The sequence below is a fragment of the Hippopotamus amphibius genome, chromosome 1, assembly GCF_030028045.1.
Source record: "Hippopotamus amphibius kiboko isolate mHipAmp2 chromosome 1, mHipAmp2.hap2, whole genome shotgun sequence".
NCBI lineage: Eukaryota > Metazoa > Chordata > Mammalia > Artiodactyla > Hippopotamidae > Hippopotamus > Hippopotamus amphibius.
The window spans coordinates 114,359,425-114,383,041 of record NC_080186.1 but is presented as its reverse complement, the minus strand read 5'-3'; the positions used below and the strand labels follow the sequence as shown (position 1 = coordinate 114,383,041).

The 23,617-nt window shown below is 40.3% G+C and overlaps 1 protein-coding gene across 4 annotated transcripts in view; it reads left to right on the top strand.

The window, feature by feature from the left end:
* Positions 1 to 3,824: 3,824 nt before the first annotated feature.
* POGZ (pogo transposable element derived with ZNF domain) overlaps positions 3,825 to 23,617 on the top strand; it is a 48,615-nt gene continuing 28,822 nt past the window's right edge. For 3 of the 4 annotated variants that reach the window (XM_057723211.1, XM_057723202.1, XM_057723191.1), the window contains exons 1-2: positions 3,826 to 4,119; positions 22,776 to 22,900. In XM_057723211.1, coding sequence (XP_057579194.1) covers positions 22,777 to 22,900 — 124 coding nt within the window. In that variant the 5' untranslated portion in view covers positions 3,826 to 4,119; position 22,776. Of the gene's footprint in view, positions 4,120 to 22,775; positions 22,901 to 23,617 lie in introns of all 4 variants that reach the window. The other variant, XM_057723220.1, reaches the window with a different exon arrangement.

Genomic DNA, 23,617 nt, shown 5'->3' with positions numbered 1-23,617 from the left:
GCCTCACAGTGAACCTGAGCAGCCAGTGACTGGGTCTGTACATTAACAAAATGACAGCAGAGGGGCACCCATGGCTCACTACTTTTGAGGACATGTTGAAATCATTTGTGTCTCTGCCTTGACACGCTGCAAGTTACAGGTGGTTCCAATTTTCAGCTTGTGGCAGAAACCATAAGACAAGGAAGCAAGTAAGTGTTTCCATAAACTGTTGAAAAGAAACACTCTCCTGCTGCCTAACTGTGAAAAGCCCAACTTGGGACTTCCATTAACTTTTGACCTTTCTTCTTAGAAACCCATATGGAGAGGATTCAATTTTTCTAAGTTGGCTACTGAAGACAGGGGTAACTTTTTAGTAGCAGTATTAGGGTCTCAATTTCTTCAATACACCAAGCTGGATTGGCTTTCAGACCCCTCCCCAATATGCTACAGAAGCACATGTGAATTGATTTCTGGGATTCGATCCAGGTTATCTGTTCTGCTGCTTTGGTTTTCCCATCATCATCAAGTTGGTTCAAATATAGGAGACCGCACGTATCAGTTCTATTATTTCACTCTAGAAACTTGTGTGTTAGCTGATGACAGCAAAATGTCCCAAGACTGTCCAAATTAATATGGGCTTTCCCTCTTCAGCTAGCAGAATACACCTCTGGAAATAGAAATGCTAACTATATAGCCTTTTATGTATATATATATATATAATCTTTTTTGAGATGCTGCTCTGGTATTGCAAGATGGTAGAGTTTTCTTCAAATGCGCTTAAGTTATAGATGTCTCTGCCCCTGATTTCTTCCAGCTATCAGTCATTCAACTGTTGATCAATCCTCCCAGGCTGTGGCATAGTTAGGATACCTTTTAGAGTGTCCAAGAACTTACTCCATTCCCTGATTATCTGTTGACCTTTACCCTTGTTTCCTGAATTCTCTCCTCAAAAGTGTCTCCAGTCCCTGCGAAACTCCCATTTTAAATATCCCATTCAGCAGGATATTCTTCCTTTATTTCTTTGTGGCAGGTATAGCACCATCACTCACACACATTTAGTTAGCCATTATGGGTCAAAACTGTCTCCCAGGGCACAACTAAACTACAGAAAAACAGGTCACAGAGAAGCAAACAACATATTGCAGAACTCACTCAGTTGAAGCAGCAAGCTCCACAGCTCCCACCCTAGTCCAGGCCACCATCATCTCTCACCTGAAAATTGCAATAGCTCGCTGACCTTGCCCCTACCAGTTGTTCTCTCCAAGCGGCCAGAGTGTTCCTTTAAAAATGTTAGTCAGGTCATGTCACTGCCTTCTCCAACCACCCCTACCCCTGTACCACACTCCCAATACCCTGTCCTGCCCTTTTCCCCACCCATAGCACCATCACCATATCACATATTATATATTCATTTATTTGTGTGGCAGGTTGTATTCTCCAAGATGACCACAAGAAGTTTTCACATTCCACATACTTCTCTTACAATGTGATGTTTCTACTACTCCCTTTGAGAGATGTTTCCCATCCCTCTTGAATCGAGGTGGGCCTGTATCTGAGGTGGAAATGATGCTGTGTGACCTCTGAGGCTAGGTCACAAAAAGCCATACAACTTCTGCCTGGTCCTCTTGGGGCACTCAATCTTGGAACTCAGCCACTATGATATGAGGAAGCCTAGGCCACATGAAGAGGCCAACAGCTAACTGTTTTGACCAACAGCCCCAGCTGCAGTCCAAGTCAAAAGTCATCATTAACTTCTAGACTTTGAGGAAGATTTTGAGATGACTTCAGCCTAAGTCACTGCATGAGACTCCAAGTGAGAACTGTTTAGCTTAGTCTAATCCCCTCCCAGAACCATGAGAGATAATAATAAAATTGTTGTGCTAAGCCACTAAGTTTTGGGACCATTTGTTATTCTATAATAGATATTGGAACAATTTATGTGTATATTATATGTCTCTCCTCACTAGAGTGTAAGTTTCATGAATTCAGAGATTTTTGTTTTCTTTGTTGTGGCATTCCCAGCACCTAGAACAGTGCCTGGCATATAGCAAGTACTCAATAAATACTTGTTGAATGATGAATGGATGCATGGCGCATTTTCAGTATGGTATGCTAACAGTTATTGGTCAATGGTAGATGGTACAATCTGCTGGGCTAGACCTCACTGGCAGAGAGCACTGGCACTTAGAGCATGGCAAAATATTTTTCAGCAAGAATATTTCAGAGACAAATGACATTATAATGAAGTATAATAATTATTGCAGGAAAGCATAACATGGGATTAGAGCTTTGTGCAGAATGTCTTTTTTTAAATTTATTTATTTATGTATTTATTGGCTGTGTTGGGTTTTCGTTGCTGCTGCGTGGGCTATTTCTAGTTGCAGAGAGTGGGGACTACTCTTTGTTGTGGTGTGCGGGCTTCTCAGCGCAGTGCCTTCTCTTTTTGGGCAACCTGGACTCCAGGTGTGCAGGCTTCAGTAGTTGTGGCACGTGGGCCCAACAGTTGTGGCTTGAGGGCTCTAGAGCACAGGCTCAGTAGTTGTGGCTCATGGGCTTTATTGCTCCATGGCATGTGGGATCTTCCCAGCCCAGGGATTGAACCCATGTCCCATGCATTGGCAGGTGGACTTAACCACTGCGCCACCAGAGACGCCTCATGCAGAATGTCTTTTGATGATTGATTCCATAATCCTACCATGGGCTTTTCTAGATCAGGTCTGGAAAGGCTTTAGAAATATTTTCAGAAGGCTCAGTGATTTTTCCAATTCAAATAATAAAGTTCTTCCTAAGAATGACTAGCTGAAATCACTCACATGTTTTCGGTATGAAATTGGATGATGAAAATGGGTGGTGGTGCATACATGTGCATGAATGGACAATTTGGAATGCTTACTTCCACTGCCTATTTTCATAGTCTGGTGGTTTGGAGTGGGTACATAGAGAAGGAATAAATGTGGTTCGGCATCTTCCCAGCCTTGCACCAAGTACTTTGACTTAGCATTTGGTGTGGAGCAAATATCTGTGTATTAAAGAGCAACAATATCCTCAAATATCCAAGGAAAATACTAAAATTTTATCATCACTGCAGGAGGTAATAAAGGAAAAAATTTCTTACTTGGAAAAAAGGTTAGTTTTGTTTGAGGAAAAATCTTGAATGGACAAAGCAATATACTTGGGCCAATCTACCTCAGTCTTGATTGGAGCAAAAAAGCACAATTGTGGAGTCTACGATTTCTTTGAAGATCTCTGCCGAGTCTGTTCATCTCAAAGCAGTTTCCCTACATGAATTACCTTAATTAGCAATCATGTGTGACTTCCTTCCAGAATCTAGAAGGATTCAGGGTAAAAATGGCTTTTAAAAGTTCTTCACTTAAAGCTACTTGACCGAATGTCTCTTAAGGAAGAGTGAGTGCCATTTTGATGCCTTTGTTCCAATGACAGTCGTTGGTGCCACTGGGCCTCACCATCTGGCCTGTGGCATGAGGTTCCCCTCTTGATTAGGTATAACCCTTGAGTGCAAAGTGTGGAGATTCCCAAAATTTCCCTGGAAAGTCCAGGGAAGTATTTTCTTTGGAAATCCCATCTTTCTCACCAAAATTTAGATATTGCTTCCGAAGCTAATTATTTTTCATTTCATTTTTAAGAAAAAAATTTATTTATTTATTTATTTGCAGGCCCAGACAAACTTGACTAGAAAAGAAGCCCGGGCAGGGGTTAGGATGAGCCCATGACGTGCCACGCGCTCCAACCAATTGAGAAACCACGAAAGGGGGAGGGCGGAAGTGACGAGCCGTATCCCTCCGCGGGGCGAGAGGGTCGGTGGGGGGAGTCGGCGTCTCTCTCCCCCGCGCCAGCTCCCGTACACGGAGCCGCATTCCTTGGCCCCCCCGCCCCCCTCCCTCGGGGCACCCCCCGCCCCCCTCGGGAAAAAAATCCACCCCAAATCACTCGAACCCGAGGGAGGTTTCCTTTCACCCTCGGGGAGACGAGCTTTCAACGGTTCCCTCTTCTCCGTCTCCCCCCCCAAGCCCCCGTCCCCTCCCCTGCTCCCACCCCCTTCTCCCGGCGCCGGGTGCAAGGTCCCTTTAAGGCGACGGCGCCTTCCTCGGGTCAGACTACCGGCGGCGACGACCACGGGAGGTGAGTGAGCGAGCGAGCTTTCTCTCTCCCCACCCCCTTCTCCCGGGGGTTCCGTTATCTTTTCGCTCGGCGAGGCGTTCCGAGGCGAGACAATGAGAGGGGGATGGGGCGGGAAGGCGAGGGGTGGGGGCGGGGGCCCGGTGGCGCGCGCCCCCGCCCCCCTCGAGTGGCGGCGCGGCCCGCGGCGGCGGCGGGCGTGGGGTGCGGCGCGCGAGCGCGTGTGTGAGTGCGTGCGCCCCGGGAGCCGCGCGGCGGGCCCGGCCGCGGAGGCCCCTGTCTGCCTGCCGGCCGCCCCCGCCCCCCGGCGCCCGCAGCGGCGCGCGCGCGCGCACTCGCGCCCCACAGCTCCGCACACACCCGACGTCCACACGCACACCCGGCGCGAGGCGTCTCGGAGGAGTGGGCGGGCGCGGGCGCGGGCGGCGGCCCGCCGGGGAAGGGGCGGGGGTGCGGGCGGCGGCGAGACGGCGGGGCGCGGCGGGCGGGGCGGGCGAGGGGGCGAGGCCGCGCCGGGGAGGCGGGTGGGAGGGGCGGCGGGCCGGCGTCCCCCGGGGGTGGGGGTGGGGGTGGGGGTGGTGCTCGGCCCTCCCCGCGCCACCCCCTCCGGGGAACGAGCGGGGCGCTCTTTTTGAGCGCCAGGAGGAAAATGAGCGATTGCTTAGCCGCTCCCTTGTGTTATGTAATCCCCGCTCGGTCCTGTGGTGCATCCGAAGCCTTAGTGCACTGCAGTTGGTTTACAGAGTCTCCTCCCCCCGGCTCTAAAATTTCTTTGGGATGGCGCCGTGATTTATAAAGTGGGATGGGGCGGAAAAAGCTTTATTTTCGTATGTGTATATCCTGCCGCGGTGGGCGCCATGTTTATCCCAGGGACTATTTTCTCTAGATTCTTAGCACCTTATGAAAAGGAGTGATGTTGATCCACCTGCTTTCTTTCCTTTCTGCGAGTTGTCCTAATTTCCTCTCACCGTCAGACGCGGGATTCCCTCAAACTGTTAATAACACTGGACGTTTCTCTGCTTGTCTTGGACATTTTCAGCTCATGAGAAGGTAGAGCTGGAAAGAGTCTTGAAAGTCGTTTAGCCCAAGTCTCTTTCTCGAGATGGAAACTGAGATACAGGTGTCCTATCTCGGAACAGCCGTCGTTCTGTTGCAGGCTGTGGTTCAGCCCGCTACACTCTAGAGATCTGTCACCGCAGCTCAAAACCCCGCAGAAGTGCAATTTTACTTTCAAAGGAACTTTCCCATCTAGATGAAGGGGAATGGGGGCGCAGGGCTGTTTCTTGGCGAACGACATTGAATTTTGAGACCCCTTGCTTTTGGAACTGTGAATTTTTGGAGCTGAGAATTTAAACTACTATGCACAATCATTCTGAACTTCGGGGTGCATAAAAAGTATCTTGCAGGTTGCTAAAAGTGAGGTTTGGGGGGCCTCATCCCCAAGCTTTTTTAGATGGGATGGGGAGGGGGTATCATCTCTACATTTTTAATCTGCAGTCCTTCACTTGAGACTGATTAAAGTAACCACCATATTGAGAGTTATTGATCTAGCATAAAGGTACTCAAACTATAACCTTCGAACAATTAACTGGCAATCTCTGCCCTGATTTCCTTCCCCCTTCTTATATTATGGTCATAATGTACCAGCTATGCTGATGTATCTCAAACTAAAGGAACTAACAATATGAAGACTCTTGGGATGAAGAGAATTTTGTTGGAGTTTCCACCCCACTTTGAACCAGTGGTATAATCTAGAAAAGCGGTTCCTAAAATGTGATCTGCTGACCCCTAGGGATCCCCTCAGGCCTTTCAGGAGAGTTTCGAGTTCATAACTGTTTTCAAAATAATACTAAGACACTGTTTATCTTTTTTACTGACGTTTGCACTGATGGTCCAAAAGCAACACTAGGTAAAACTACTGCAGGGAACTCTATGTACTTGAGAGTGTCTTTGATGAAGGAGTAAAAATAATTTATTAAATTTCAGCCCGTTAGTACATGTCTTTTTAATTTATAAGAGTCTATGACGAGGGCTTCCTAGGTGGTGCAGTGGTTAAGAATCCGCCTGCCAATGCAGGGGACACGGGTTTGATCCCTGCTCTAGGAAGATCCCACATGCCAAGGAACAGCTAAGCCCGTGCGCCACAACTATTGAGCCTGGGCTTTAGAGCCCGTGAGCCACAACTGTTGAGCCCATGTGCTGCGACTACAGAAGCCCACGTGCCTAGAGCCTGTGCTCCGCAACAAGAGAGGCCACGGCAATGAGGAGCCCCCGCACCACAACGAAGAGTAGCCCCCCCACTCACCGCAACTAAAAGAAAGCCTGCACACAGCAAAAAAGATGCAACACGGCCAATAAAATAAATAAATTAAAAAAAAATCTATGACGAAATGGGAAGTGTGCCTAAAGCACTTACACGGCTACTGAGGTAGATCTTTGTCATAAGGAAAGGCACTTGTGAGATTTAGTTATGAGATTTCCTTATTTCCTGAAACAGCATTTTTACTTGAAAGAACGACGAACAAACTACAGTTTTTCACACTGGAGTGTTTACGGATGTTTTCTTCAAAACAAATGAAGTGAGCTTGTCACTTCAAGGAAAACAATTGACAGTGTTCCCAATGATAAAGTTTTGAGAGTGAAAATCAGAGTTTTTAAAAAGTTGATGTTTCAAGTTTAACAACTTCCTGGTACTTCAAACACTTTTCTTGCAGTGTCCATGTTAATAACTGATTTTTTTTTTATATTGTATGATGAAACGTGTCAACATTTGAAAGATAGGCATAACTCAGTAAATCTGTACTTTCCAAATGTACTTTCCAAATCTACTTTCCATGATGTTTCAAAGTCACCATGAGAAAAAGATCATTTTAAAATTCAAGATACACCAATGGATTTTAGCATAGTATTCGTTGATGGGGTTTCAGATTCCAAGATGCAACTATCCTTTCAGAAGCTATCATTTGTCTAATTTTAGAACTGTATCAATATACACAACTACCTGAAAGGTTTTTAGAATACTTTCCCCCCTTCTATCTGTATGACAGCAGATCTTCATTATATACTTAACCAAAATAACATAGAGCAACAGACTGAATGCAGAAGCAGCTATGAGAATCAAACTGCCTTCTATTAACCTAGACATGAAAGATTTGCAAAAATATAAAACAATGGTATTTCACTATTTGGGGGAAAATAGTAATTTTTAATTGAAACTTATTTATGTTAACATGTAATGAGTGTTGTTTTCAGTGTACTGATAAGTATTTACATTTTTTACATTTTAATTTCTAATGTGATAAATATCAAAAGATAATGTCCACATAAATAAAAGCTCTTTGGGATCCTCAAAAAAAAATTTTTTTTAAGCTCTTCATTGGAATATATTTGCTTTACACTCTTGTCCCAGTTTTTGAGGTACACCAAAGTGAATCAGCTGTATTTATACATATATCCCCATATCCCCTCCCTCCCGCGACTCCCTTCCCCCCTCCCTGTCCTGGCCCTCTATGGCATCACCCATCATCAAGTTGATCTCCTTTTGTTATACAGCAACTTCCCGCTAGCTATCTATTTTACATTTGGTAGTGTAAATATGTCTATGCTACACTCTCACTTCGTCCCAGCTTCCCCTTTGCCCCCCACCCCAGCCCTGTGTCCTGAAGTCCATTCTCTACATCTCTATCTCCACTCTTGCCCTGTCACTGGGTTTCTCAGTACCATTTCTTCAGATTCCATATATATGAGTTAGCATACAGTATTTGTTTTTCTCTTTCTGGCTTACTTCAGTCTGTATGACAGTCTCTAGGTCTCTCCACCTCATTACACATAGTTCCATTTCATTCCTTTTTATGGCTGAGTAATATTCCATTGTATGTATGTGCCACATCTTTATCCATTCATCTGTTGATGGGCATTTAGGTTGCTTCCATGTCCTGGCTGGTGTAAATAGTGCTGCAATGAACATTATGATACATGTTTCTTTTTGGATTATGATTTTCTCTGGGTATGTGCCCAGAAGTGGGATCACTGGGTCATATGATAGTTCCATTTTTAGTTTTTTAAGGAATCTCCAAACTGTTTTCCATAGTGGCTGTACCAGCTTACATTCCCGCCAACGGTGCAGGAGACTTCCCTTTTCTCCACACCCTCTCCAACATTTATTGTTTCTAGATGTTTTGATGATGGCCATTCTGACTGGTGTGAGGTGATACCTCATTATGGCTTTGACTTTGCATTTTTCTAATGATTAGTGATGTTGAGCATCTTTTCATGTGTTTGTTAGCCATCTGCATGTCTTCTTTGGAGAAATGTCTATTTAGGTCTTCCACCCATTTGTGGATTGGGTTAATTGCTTTTTTGGTATTAAGCTGCATGAGCTGCTTATATATTTTGGAGATTAATCCTTTGTCCTTTGCTTCGTTGGCAAGTATTTTCTCCCATTCTGAGGGTTGTCTTCTTGTCTTCTTTATGGTTTCTTTAGCTCTGCAAAAGCTTTGAAGTTTCATTAGGTCCCATTTGTTTATTCTTGATTTTATTTCCATGATTCTAGGAGGTGGGTCCAAAAGGATCTTGCTTTGATGTCTGTCATAGAGTGTTCTGCCTTTTTTTTCCTCTAGGAGTTTGATAGTGTCTGGCCTTCCATGTAGGTCTTTAATCCATTTTGAGTTTATTTTTGTGTATGGTGTTAGGAAGTGTTCTAATTTCCTTCTTTGACATGTTGCTGTCCAATTTTCCCAGCACCACTTATTGAAAAGGCTGTCTTTTTTCCATTGTATATTTTGCCTCCTTTGTCAAAGATAAGCTGCCCATATGTGCTTGGGTTTATCTCTGAGTTCTCTATTCTATTCCATTGATCTACCTTTCTGTTTTTGTGCCAGTACCATACTGTCTTGATCACTGTGGCCTTATTGTATAGTTTCAAGTCAGGAAGCCTAATTCCACCAACTCCGTCTTTCCTACTCAAGATTGCTTTGGCTATTCAGGGTCTTTTGTGTTTCCATACAAATCATAAGATTTCTTGTTCTAGTTCTGTGAAAAATGCTGTTGGTAATTTGATAGGGTTTGTGTTGAATCTGTAGATTGTTTTGGGTAAGACAGTCATTTACACAATGTTGATTCTTCCAATCCAGGAACATGGTATGTCCCTCCATCTGTTTGTGTCATCTTTGATTTCTTTCATCAGTGTCTTATAGTTTTCTGCATACAGGTCTTTTGCCTCCTTAGGCAGGTTTATTCCTAGGTATTTTATCCTTTTTGTTGTAATGGTAAATGGGAGAGTTTCCTTAGTTTCTCTTTCTGCTCTTTCATTGTTAGTGTATAGGAATGCAAGAAATTTCTGCACGTTAATTTTATATCCTGCTACTTTACTAAATTCATCGATTAGTGATAGCAGTTTTCTGGTAGAGTCTTTAGGGTTTTCTATGTATAATATCATGTCATCTGCAAAGAGTGACAATTCTCAAAAATTTTAAGAATGTAAAGGGGTCCCGAGACCAAAAACTGGGTCTGTCCTATCCTTCTGTTCCTGAGATCATCCAAATCTGTCTCTGTTTAGAAACTTCTGGAGAAGTCAGAAATATTGGCATTAATAATGGAAGAGGCAGTGACTTGGGCAAGAATTCCAGAGCAAAAAAAGCTTAGTAAATATCCCAGCCAGGATTCAAACCAAATGTAACCTTGGGCAAGTTACTGAAACTCTCTAAACCTCATTTTTACCTCATCTGTAAGATGTATTATTTAGGACTATAGTTGTGAGAATTCACTGTGATGACATAAAGTGCATAATAATGCCTGGTATTGTATCACAGTAAAATAAAATATATTCCAGGTAATGTTTCAGTCTTTATTCGCCATATATGTCTTTTTGTTGAAAGTGGAGAATTTTGATTTAAATTATAAACCCTAGAGCTGGTGGTGTCTTTGTCATAATAGCAGTATGGTAAGACTGATAGATTCTTTGGCAATCTGGTTTGTGATAACAAGCCATATCCACAGAAACGTATTTTTACACGTAGCTTTGGAGGAGAGGAGAGAGGACTAACGTTTTGCTAGTATTTGGCAGAGTTAAATTGAGTGGAGATGGAATTTAGACAACACACAGCTGTCAGTGAAGATGAACTTTTCTTGGGAGAGGAACTGAATATTGAACCCTTTAAAAATAGGAAACTTAACTGTTCATTTTAGTTGTTGTTTGAGTAAAAAGCCCAAACAACTGTATTTGGCTTCTTCTTGATAGGAGATTTACTGCCAGATAAGTGGAAAGTGTTTTATGTTTGGGAATATTAGGCAGATTATTAAGACTATTTAAGAACCCATTGTGAAATATGTGAGGTTCTACAGCAGTTCCTGTGGAGGACAAAATGGGCCATGCGGAAGGCTGGGTAAATAAAAGCTTCTTACTACATGTTTAACAATAATTAGTTTTATAGCCATGCTAGTTATTCAGCCTTAAAGGTTTTCTGGAATTAATCCCTTTTAAAGTCAAACATTGAGGTAACTTGAATATAAATGTCAGTTGTTTTGAGGATCATTATTATTTCTCACCCAGGAGCAAGACACAGTGGTATTCTTCAATTTTTTGTTTGTTTTTAAAACATTTTCTTCTGCTCCAAATGTTCTTTTTATCTTGATTTATGGGTGGGTATGCACTAGCAGTGAATTGAAAATGTTAGATACTGAAGTCTTCATTCCTGGAATTTACTTTAGAGGTATAAAAGAACCAGACAAATTAAAGGAATTCAAAACTTCAAGAGCCAAATCTGTCTGGAGAGTTTTGGTAGAAAACAGATGTTTTCCTAATCTTATTTGAGATGAAGACAGGTAGATATTTCTGCCCATTAAATACTTCAGACATAGACTGACAGTTGTAACTGAGAGATTCTTTTTGCTGCTTTTGAATAAGGTTGTATAAAGAATCTTTTTATATCTTCCTTTTCAGTTTTGTAGGCTTTTACTGATTAGCTGATTTTATAGGACCTGAGTATAAGGTAGACTACCATATTTGCCAGCATTTAAGATATGATTCAGCCCTCCCTAGAAAGGTTTGTATCTGGGACACCCATATAATGGATGGAAAGATGAATGCTAAGGACTTAAAAAGACTGTGGGAATCACTAATAGTCCTGTGTGAGTTGCAGTGTTGAGTACAGTCTACTGAATGCACACAAATCATGTTACCAGTGTAATTACTACTACAAAATACAGAAACCAAATCGGTTACCAAGATGTCAGGTAATCATGATGTCTTGATTAATGGAAGGTAGCTGTGTTCATCTCATCGTACAGTACCTCCTTGGTAACTTGTTATAACTCAACTTAGACTTACTTTTTCTAATATCATTTAATTATTGTGCAACATCCTAAGAAATGTGTATTACATAATCTATGTGCAAATTGCTCCTAGAAATGAGAACAAGTTAACAGAAAATTCAACCCACAAGGCTGCCAGTTTGATTTAGTAAATGGCAAAAAAAAGATGGGAGAATATAGTAGTACAGAATAGCACAACCAAAATATGAGTAGGTAGTTTTCCCCCTAACTTTTTTTTCTTTTTTTTTTTTAAATTAAGCTTTATTGTGTAGTTGACATAAAATTGTAGGATGTTAAACTGTACATCATGGCGATTTCGTATACATAAATATTGTGAAAGGATTCCCCACCATTCAGTTAATGAACACATCCATCACCTCACGTTTATCTTGTGTGTGTGTGAACATTAAGTTCTGCTCTGTTAACAAATCTCAATTATACAGTGTTATCAACTATAGCCACCATATTTTACATTAGAATCTCAGACCTTATTCATCTGCTTCCTCCCAACTTTTTATTTTAAGAAAATACCATGCATGTAAAAATACTACAAGTAATACTACAAGGAGTATCTATAATGAACCCACCTCCTAGACACAACGATTTTTAAATTAATTAATTTATAGGCTGCATTAGTGGGGACTACTCTTCATTGCGGTGGCTTCTCTTGTTGTGGAGCACAGGCTCTAGGAGCACAGGCTTCAGTAGGTACAGCACGCAGGCTCAGAGTTAGACACAAAGATTTTGAACATGCTGGCATATTTGAAGTCTGTAAGAAAACGCCAAAGTATATATTTGCTGAACCACCTGAAAGTCACAGTCATGATACTTCCACTGAACATTTCATGCATTTGCTAAGAATAGGTTCTCCTATACAACTGTAACATCACCATCCTTTCTAAAAAAATTAAAAATAATTCCCAAATATCATCTGGTATCTAGTCTATATTCAAATGTTCCAATTCTCCCCAATATGTCATTTATAGCTTTTTTATGAACCAGAATCCAATAAACGTTTATATGTTGCATTTTATTACCTTGATTTAGTTTCTTTCAGTCTAGTTTAGTTTTCTCACTCTGTGCACATGCGTATGTATGTGTGTGTGAAATTGACATTTTTAATTTTTTTTAATTAATTTATTTATTGGCTGCGTTGGATCTTCACTGCTGCACCGGGCTTTCTCTAGTTGCTGCGAGCGGGGGCTACTCTTCATTGCGGTGCACAGGCTCCTCATTGTAGTGGCTTCTCTTGTTGTGGAGCACGGGCCCTAGGCGCGTGGGCTTCAATAGTTGTGGCACATGGGCTCAATAGTTGTGGCTCACGGACTCTAGAGCACAGGCTCAATAGTGGTGGCACACGGGCTTAGTTGCTCCATGGCATGTGGAATCTTCCCAGAGTAGGGCTTGAACCAGTGTCCCCTGCATTGGCAGGCAGATTCCCAACCGCTGCGCCACCTAGGAAGTCCGACATTTTTAAACTGTTAGTAGTTTTATAAAAATATTCCATATTGTGCATTTGTCTGATTATTTCCTTTTAAAATGTGCCACTTTCTGGATTTATCTCATTATTTCCTTGTGGTGCTACTTAACTTATTCCTCAAAGGCTGTAGTTCCTAAAAATTGGAAGTTAAATTTAAGTGCTTGATTTGATTCAGGTTAAACATTATTATCAATAGCTTTTATTTTTATTTTTTATCTACAAAAGAACAAGCCACAGACCAAACAGCTCATGACAGGTAGAGGTTGGATTATTGACTAACATTTTTCTATTTAAACTTATTGTTGTCATAATCTTTGACTTTGAGATATAGAGCTACTTATGTAATTTTAAGTTTAAGCATAACAATAAGACTTTGAGAAAGACCACAGAAATAAGTTTGCATCATATCATTTTGGTTCACTGCCCTCTGAGAAAATGATTAGAAAGTTGAAGAGGCAAGAAAAGCTGATATGTTTAGCAAAAGCAACCCATTAGAGGAATAATAAAGGGATCAAAACCAGAAACCTTAGAAATAGAGATTTTGGGACTTTGGGAAATTATTTTCACAAAGATTATTTACCAGTTAATACTGATAATAAACACTGATAGTAACCATAAATTTAGAGAACTAACATCATAATGCTAAAGTTTTATAAGGGGAAATTATGTACTTAGGCAGGAGCAAGTTTCACAGGATAGATCATTATAGGGTGAAGCAGACTAGAGGTATATAAGTTTTATTAAAATGTTTTTACTATGTTAGATGGAACCATTTGAACAACTCATAGAAATTTTGTGCTCATCTTTTCTGTTGCAGAGAGGATAAATTATTTTAAAACAAAATGAGAAACCATAACATTGTAAATCAACTATACTTCAATTAAAAAAAAAAAAAGAAATGAGAGTTCTTCGTACATGGAACATGGGATGATTTTTTTTAAAAATTGTCCTCTTCAGAGCATGGATTCAGTTTGACCGGGTTTTTCAATCTTGGCACTGTTAACATTGGGCCAGGTATGTCACCAGCTGCCTTGTGCATTGTAGGATGTTTAATAGCACCCCTGGCCACTTGCTACAAGATGGATGCCAGTAGCACCCTTCCCCAACCCCACCCCTAGTTATGACTATCAAAAATGTCTCCAGGACTTCCTAGGTGGTGCAGTGGTTAAGAATCCGCCTGCCAATGCAGGGGACACCGGTTCGAGCCCTGCTCTGGGAAAATTCCACATGCCATGGAGCAACTAAGCCCGTGTGCCACAACTCTTGAGCCCATGTGCCACAACTATTGAAGCCCATGCGCCTAGGGCCCATGCTCCACAACAAGAGAAGCCACTACAGTGAGGAGACTGTGCACCACAATGAACAGTAGCCCCCACTCGCAGCAACTAGAGAAAGCCTGTGTGCAGCAACGAAGACCCAATGCAGCCAATAAGCCAATAAGTAAATAAGTAAATAAATAAATAAATAAATTTATTTAAAAAAAAAATGTCTCCAGACATTGCCAAATGTCTTCTGGGGGCAAATGATCCCTGTTTGAATATTATTGAATTGGGTAAAAGGCAGTGGCATATGTGGATTCCTTAATGATCTAGGTTTCCCTTCATATAATCTATGCACAGCTGTTGAACACAGTTTCCTACTGTAGATATGCTGCACAGCTTGGACTGTGTTTAGTATATGTTGGAGAACACTGGAATATATGACCTTTTTTTTTTTTTAGCTCTATTGGGAATTATATTGAAGCTATAAATGAGCTCTTCATTTGTAAGTCAAGGTGTAAGTCTTTCATTTTATCTCATCCCCCTCCCCCTTCCCAATTTGCTTGGAAAAGAACCTTGTTAACTATATATTATAGATAAAGTTTTTGTTAGGAGTAGTTGAAAAATTTGTTTGCTATCTCTGAGATAATCTGTTTATATCTTGACATTCAAGAAAAGACAGTCTTTAAAAAAATAGTTACTGGGAACTATACTCAGTATTTTGTAATAACCTGTAAGGAGAAAGAATCTGAGAAAGAATATGTATATAACTGAATCACTTTGCTCTACACCTGAAACTGACACAACATTGTAAATCAATTATACTTCAATTAAATAAATAAATAAGAAAGACATGGTTCCTGCCCTCTCAAATATTTCAGTCTGGTAGTTAAGGGAAGAATGTTAAGTTGGGTATCTTATATGTTAGTTGTGTGAATGTTCCTGTTGTTTCATAGTATCAGCTAAGGGCCCCAAACTGAGAGGCACAGGCGCTAAGCAAGCCCGCATTATAAAGTATGTTACAGGAACTTTGCTGGCAGTCCGGGCTTCCAATGCAGGGGATGTAGTTTCTGTCCCTGGTCAGGGAACTAAGATCTTGCATGCCCCGTGGCATAGCCAAAAATAAACAAATAAATAAATAAAGTAAGTTGCAAGATCATCTCTGCAGCACTTGTAAATTGGGGAAGTCAGAAGCTACGTAGGCTGGTGTTTGGGAAATTGGCCATTTCTTTGAAAGTTAAACATACACTTAACCCTATGACCCAGAAATTCCTCTCCGAGTTATTTATCCAAAAGAAAGAAGGCATATGCACATACAAAGACTTGTGCCCAAATGTTCATAGCAGGTTTATTCATAATAGCCTGAAAAGTTGAAAACAAGTCAACTATCCATCAACATGTGGATGGATAAACAAGTGATAGTTTATCCATAAATGGAGCACTATTCAGTAGTAAAAAATGAAGAAACTACTGAAAAATGCAGTAAAACATAGATGATTATGTTAAGGTAATGAAGGCAGACTTTAAAAAAAAAGTTACCTGCTACAGGGCTTGATTAAACTACATGCTGCGTCCTGTTTGTTAATCTTTGATTGGTCTTAAGAAAATTTTTTTTAATTATACGTAAATTCTGCCAGTGAGGAAAATGCTGTAGGCCTCTGGTTAGGGGAAGGGAAAGGTTGGGAAAAGAGTGGAAGTGATGAGAATTAGTTAATATAAGTTTAAAAGATTGAAATGTCTGAAGTAAGAATCTCAGGAGAAAATAGAACTTTAAGTTTCTGAGACAAGTCTTATTTGTAGATGTGGAATTTTTCTGCCAAATGACATAGAAGCAAAATTAAAGGTAGCTGACTAATAGTTGGGGGTTGAAATGGAAATAATTTTATGTTTAAAATGAACAGCAAAGCCAAGATCTAGACTGTGAGCTTGGAATATCATTCCACACCAGAAGGAATCGGGGCTCCTTGGAGAAATGGCTGATTCTAGGTCTGAGGCAGGAATATACGAGATGAGCCTGGAACTTCTTATCTATCCCATAGCCAGGATTTTATCAAACACAAGGGTTGTGACAGAAGGACTCAGGAGCCAGCTGAGAATTTCCCAGTAGGCAAAATAGGACACTGAGTATCAGTAAGCATAACTAGTGGGTCAAAACACATCAAATATGTTTAAATCTGTGATGTGATATAGTGATAGTTTAAGAACAAGCTTATTGGTCACTTTGAGGACATGCTAGTGAGACAGATCATTATTTTGAAAACTGATAAATAAAGGGAAAGAAGCACGATGGAAAGAGTCAAGACTTTTACTATATGAACTGCACCACTGGCTAACCGAATAGTAGATATGTTTTGTTTTTTTTGCTTTTTAAAATCAAAGTGTTTCAGGGACTTACCTGGCGGTTCAGTGGTTAAGAATCTGCCTACCAATGCAGGGGACATGGGTTCTATTCTTGGACGGGGAAGATCCCACGTGCCACGGAGCAGCTAAGCCTGTGTGCCACAACTACTGTGCCCATGTGCTGCAACTACTGAAGCCCGTGCACATAGAGCCAATGCTCCACAAGAGAAGCCCGAGCACTGCAACCAAGAGTAGCCCCCACTCGCCACAACTAGAGAAAGCCCATGCGCCGCGACAAAGACCCAATGCAGCCAAGATAAATAAAATTTTAAAAATAAATTAAAAAAATAGTAAATCAAAGTGTTTCAGTTAATAGATGAAAAGGGAATGATAGATTTAGAATGACTAGATGTGGGCACTGAACCTGGATGGGAAGATTCCTGATGGAAGAGAATCCTGCCGTTATGAGTAGTCTTGGGGGAAAAAATATTAAACCTGTATCTAATCGTGCCTCTAGATCCAGCTATCAATTTCAGGATATACAGAGGCCAGAGACATATATTAAATGCCATGTGTATGTAGGCAACAATATCCAGGCTGTAGAAACTACAAGAGGTGACTTGGTTCTTCCACAAATAAATTGCAAGGGGGAAAAAAGATGAAGATCTATAAATTAAAAGAGACCTAAGAAACTTATCAAATAATCATAATATGTGGACCTTATTTGAATCTAAAACAAACTTTAAGAAATATGATGTTTAGTTAAGACATGGAAGCAACCTAAATGTCTGTCAACAGAGGAATGGATAAAGAAGATGTGATACATATGTGCAGTTGAATATTAGCTGTAAAAAAGAATGAAATAATACCATTTGCAGCAACATGCATAGAGATTATCATACTAAGTGAAATAAGTCACACGGAGAAAGACAAATATATGATATCACTTATATGTGGAGTCTAAAAAATGATACAAATGAACTTATTTACAAAGCAGAAACAGACTCAGACTTCAAAAACAAATTTATGGTTACCAAAGGGGAAAGTTGGGGGAGGGATAAATTAGGACTTTGGAATTAACATATACATACTACTATATATAAAATAGATAATCAACAAAGACCTACTGTATAGCACAAGAAACTCAGTGTTCTGCAATAACCTATATAGGCAAAGAATCTGAAAAAGAATATATATGAATATGTATAACTGAATCACTTTGCTGTATACCTGGAGTTAACACAACACTGTAAATCAACTATACTCCAATATAAAATAAAAGTTAAATAAAAAAAATATGGCATTTGAGAGAATCTGAGATTTCAGTATTGACTAGATATTTGATATTGAGACTATAAATCTTTTAGGCACGTTAATGGTACTATGATTTATATATTTTATTTTATTTTTTTTAATTTGGTCACGTAGCCCCAACCAGGCATCAGACCTGGCCCCGGTAGTGAAAACACCAAGTCCTAACCACTGGACTGCCAGAAAATTACCTACTCTTGTATATAATTAAAATTTGTATCTCGTTTTAAGACTAGCAGAAAAGGAATCACTACAGGCTTGATTCAGAGATTCATAGTTGTAATATGCAGGTTTGCCCCTTTACTAGGTTGCAGTGTGATTTTCAAGTTTACTGTCTATCCAGGTTTTCCTCTTGATGTAGCATGGTGTTGCCTACGTGCTGGCCTTTGATTTCCGAAATGCATATTTTTACCTGGCACTTTTTCAGAGGAAATGAAAATGTCCCCAAAATGAGTAAGAGTGTTTGTTTCTTTTTGAATGTGAGATGTAGTCCAAGCCTATGAGTACATTTATCCTTTATAGCAAAATAATAGGGAAGAGATGGAAAAATTCCAGATTTTTTCCCTTAATTTCGAGAAATTAAGTTGAAGGTTTGGTGCGGAAAGAAGTTAAACATGAGTAGACTGATAGTTTGGGAAGATTTATACATTTTAGTACTACATATTTAGTAATACCTATCTTCCTTGATCAAAAATAGTTGAAAGGATCACTTGAAAGACCACATAGAATGATGGTGTTTCTTGAGCATCTTGGTAGAGATATTAAATAGAGCATTTCATTATATTAATGAAGGCTCCTTTTTGATAGCTGGAAAACTACTGAAGGGTGCTAAATTTGCATTTTTCATTTTTAAAGTTTGCAAGGAATTTTTTTTTATTTAATTTTATTTATTTATTGTTTTGGCTGCGTTGGGTCTTCGTTGCTGCACGTGCTTTCTCTAGTTTTGGGGGGGTAGGGGGCTACTCTTCATTGCAGTGTGCAGTCTTGCCATTGCAGTTGTTTCTTTTGTGGCGGAGCATGGGCTCTAGAGTGCAGGCTCATTAGTTGTGTCGAAACGGAACTAGTTGCTCCGTGGCATGTGGGATCTTCTTGGACCAGGGATTGAACCCGTGTTCCCTGCATTGGCAGGTGGATACTTAACCACTGCACTATCAGGGAAGTCCTGCAGGAATTTAATTCAGGTTGATACCTCTCTTGTGGCATGGCCCATCTTTTCAACAGTCAGTTTTTTGACCTTGAGCTATAGATGCTGAAATGAAAGGAATGATTACATTCTAAGAAGAGTCTAGATCAGAATTGAGGACTGTTTGAAAAACTTGGTTTCATTGTCTTTTAGAGATATTTTGGGTGTATGTCATAAGATATGCTCAGTCAGCAGATTTATTATTTTCTGAGTTGACGAGCCTTGTTGGTTAACTCCATCTTCTACGTTGTAAAAACCTTGAAAAATATTTTCTGAGTTGAATTTTCTTTCCACTTTGACTCTTTTAATTTACATTGTTTGTCTTGGCAGAGCTTATATCCGAGGAGTTATTTTTCTTTCTCACTTGGTAAAAAGTAGTTAGGACATAAACATCCTTCTTTGCCATCTTTTCACATCTGCCTTTTCCACTTTTTGTTTCTTAGAATACCTTGTTCATGATAGAAATAACGTAATTTGACTCCTGTCGGAAGAAACTTTATTTTTATTAATCCTCATTGTTTGACAAAATAAAACAAACTCTCTTATGATACTGTGAATAGTTGAGGTAAGAGACCAGCATTTGGTTGTGCTGTTAAAATATCCATAGGCATGACATTGAAAACCACAATTTGCATTCAGATAGCTCTACTTATTCCCAAGGAAATTTTTCTACAGATTGCTCAGCATATGTATGGAGAGTTTGCTTGCAGCTGGTCAGAGCTGAAAGAAGGTCCTTGAAAACCATCTATAGAGGTTATTCACAGTTTATATTCATTCTGCTGGATGTTTGATAGTATGTTGGCTGTGGGCTCTAAGAAAGTTATACAGCAAAGAACAATAGTATAAAATAAAGTAGAAAAAACTTGTTTAGAATGTTACCTCTTTCAGCAGAAGTAGACTGGAAAAATACAAAAGTGTGTTGTGTAGTCTTGATTCAAAGAATGCCTGTGATATGGATTTGGCTTCTTTTTAAGTTGCTTTCTGGCCAATGCTGTCTTTTTTTTTTTAATTAATTTGTTTATTTATTTATTAGCTGTATTGGGTCTTCATTGCTGCACACAGGCTTTCTCTAGTTGCAGCTAGCGGAGGCTACTCTTCATTGTGATGCGCGGGCTCCTCATTGTGGTGGCTTCTCTGGTTGTGGAGCATGGGCTCTAGGCACGTGGGCTTCAGTAGTTGAGGCACATGGGCTCAATAGTTGTGGCTCATGGGCTGTAGAGCGCAGGCTCAATAGTTGTGGCACATGGGCTTAGTTGCTCCGTGGCATGTGGTATCTTCCTGGGGCAGGGATCGAACCTGTGTCCCCTTCATTGGCAGGCGGATTCTTAACCACTGTGCCACCTAGGAAGTCCTAGCATTGTCTTTTATATATGTAAATTAAATACAAAACTAAGAAAATTTAAGTTGATATCTTAGAGCTTTTTCTTATCTTGCTCATACCTTCTCTTCTTTGTGATTTTCGTTTGGGAAGATTGAAGTAATTAAAACAATATTAGAGACCAGTTGAAATCAAATTAAGTACTTTACCCATTAAAACTGTGGGCACTTGACTAGCTAACTTACTGGGGCATTGCTGGAATATTTAAAATTTTCAAGGGCACAACGCCATCTGTTGGGCATCTTGCAAACTAATACTATCAAATTGTATGGACCTAACTACTTAAACACAATGGTTGGGTTGGTTGTTTAGTTTTGTTTTGTTTTTGTTTTAAGGGTGTGGTGAAAAATTCTGAGTTACTAAGCGTATGGAAAGCCCTTGCATTAAAAGCTTTGTTTGAACATTGAGCAATAGTGCTATTCCCATTCCAAGACAAAGAAATTGACCTTCAGTCAACTAATACTGGAGGGCAGCAGAGCAATAATAGCTTTGTTTGCATTGCAAAGATGTAGGTTTTTTTTTTTTTTTTTTTAAGGAAAGTTTTTCTTTTTTCTTTTTTTATAAATTTATTTATTTAGGCTGCTTTGGGTCTTTGTTGCTGTGCCACGGGCTTTCTCTAGTTAAGGCGAGTGGGGGCTACTCTTTGTTGAGGTGCATGGGCTTCTCAGTGCCGTGGCTTCTCTTGTTGCATAGCACAGGCTCTAGGCCCATGGGGTTCAGTTGTGGTACTCAGGCTCAGTAGTTGTGGCTCTCGGGCTCTAGAGTGCAGGCTCAGTAGTTGTGGTGCACAGGCTTAGTTGCTCCGCAGTATGTGGGATCTTCTCGGACCAGGACCCAAACCCATGTCCCCTGCATTGGCAGGCAGATATTTAACCACTGTGCCACCAGGGAAGTCCATAGGCTTTATTTTTAAAGAAGAATATAATTTAGTCAGTGGTTTCAAATTAAAGGCTGACTCCCAAAATCATGGTGGAGTTTAAGGTAGTAGTAGGGTTGGAATTAAAGTGTGAGAAGTGAGGTTCTCATCTTGAGTATGAAAAGGCTCAGTAATCAAGAAAAATAGTATTTTAGTGTATCATTTTAATGCTATTATTTTTATTTTATTTACACTTAAATTTCACCAAACATAGAGCCCAAGTATATCCTGGCCCTTTGTTCAGATCTTTGAAATAAAGATAAATGGACAGACAGCTTTAAGGATGCAGTGTATTTAATGTTGCACAATATATTAAAACAGAGAAAATTTTAGGGGGTGGTTTAACTATATACCTTTACACATTTAGTAGCACAAATATAGGGACAAGCCATGCAATTGGAGGAAAAACTCGTTCAGGACTGAACAGAGAGATTTTTGGTTGCTGACAGACTCTCCCCTTGACTTCAGACTCGAAACAAACCAGGGAGTCTGACAGTATACAAAAACCACTGAATTCGAAACAGTAGCAACAGGATAGATATTAAGGAATGGGCTCTTGCCAATTAGGATTGTGGGGGCCAGTCTGAAGCAAGCAGGCTTGGCTGGAGGCTGCAGATGTTACAGCTCAAGCCCAGGATCAGTAGAACAGCAGTCCAGAGACAGAATGGTTACTGCTTTCTTCAAAAAATCCCAGTTTTCCGAATGAGTTCCCATGATGCTTTCTTCAAACAGCAAATGTATAATTTTTAAAAAACTCAATATTGGAACTTCGCTAGTGGCACAGTGTTTAAGAATCTGCCTGCCAGTGCAGGAGACACAGGTTCGAGGCTTGGTCCAGGAGGATCCCACGTGCCATGGAGCAACTAAGCCTGTGCACCACAACTACTGAGCCTGCACTCTAGAGCCTGAGAGCCACAACTACTGAGCCTGAGTGCCACAACTACTGAAGCCCGTGTGCCTTAGAGTCCATACTCTGCAACAAAAGAAGCCACTGCAATGAGAAGCCCGCGCACTGCAACGAAGAGTAGGCCTCTCTCTCTGCAACTACAGAAAGCCCGTGGCACAGCAACAAAGACCCAACGCAGCCAATAAATAAATAAATAAATTTATTTTTTAAAAAAATTCAATGTGAAAATTTTCATAATAAGCAAAATATCAATTTTAAATAAAGACAGGATCTGACCCTCCACTTGCATGATTCGCCTCACTCTAATCCCAGCCCTGGGTATTATAGATTAACTTTTTATAACCCAAATTATTTCATAACACAACAAATTATGGACTCTTCCACATTATTTTTTTTCCAAGAATAAAAGTTATAATTCTGGAGCCTTAGAGATGGGGAAGGTTGGGGAAAATGGTAGAAGGGAGCACAATGGAATGGGTTACCAGTAGATTCAAGAGTCTAATTCCATATTTTGTATAAAACTATTTCTCCCATTTTGAGGTTAATATCTTATTTAATGTTTTTTTTCCTGTAGCATGGCGGACACCGACCTCTTTATGGAATGTGAGGAGGAGGAGTTGGAGCCATGGCAGAAAATCAGTGATGTCATTGAGGATTCTGTAGTTGAGGATTATAATTCAGTGGATAAAACTACTGCAGGTAACAACAACTCTTTTGATCTTAGATCATTGTTATGTTGACTGAATTGAATGGGATTTTTGTTTAAAAAGTGTGAAATGGAAGAAGACTTTAAGAATCCAGGGTTGCCTCACTGTGGCACTGGTGCTACCTTTTCCTTCCATGCTCTGGTCTGTAAGTGCTTTGGTTTCCTTGTACGTAAAGCTAGAAACACTATAGTTGGTAAATTAAAAACATTGAGAGTTGGATTAACCAATGTTTATCAAATACATAAGCAATCCTCTTACCAAATGGTGTATGAACAAGAATGCAAAGTGGTGTGTGTCAGTGCTCATTTATATACCCAGTCAAAAACAGGTTCCTGTAGCCTTGGGGGATTTTTTGTTTGTTTTACTTGGACTTAGCTTCCTTTGTGAGCTGAGCAGAATTTGCTTTGTGTCTGCCTTCATGGACAGTTTACAAACTTACGCTTGTTAGCTTCTCATTCAAAAAGGTGATGTCGCACGGTCAAATTCTAGATGCCCTGAATTCAGAAACTGGGTGGTACTTCTTTTCCCCCCTAAATTGTATGTATTGCTCTTTTTATTTTTTAATCTTTCCTGCCTTGAGAACTGACGATGGCATTGGTTTGGGCTGAAGCAGGATGGTCAGGGTCTTGTGGACAGCTTACTAATGTATGGTTATGAATACCAGTAGTGGTGATAATAAGCCTTTGATTTCTAGAGGTTTGCTTGTGCT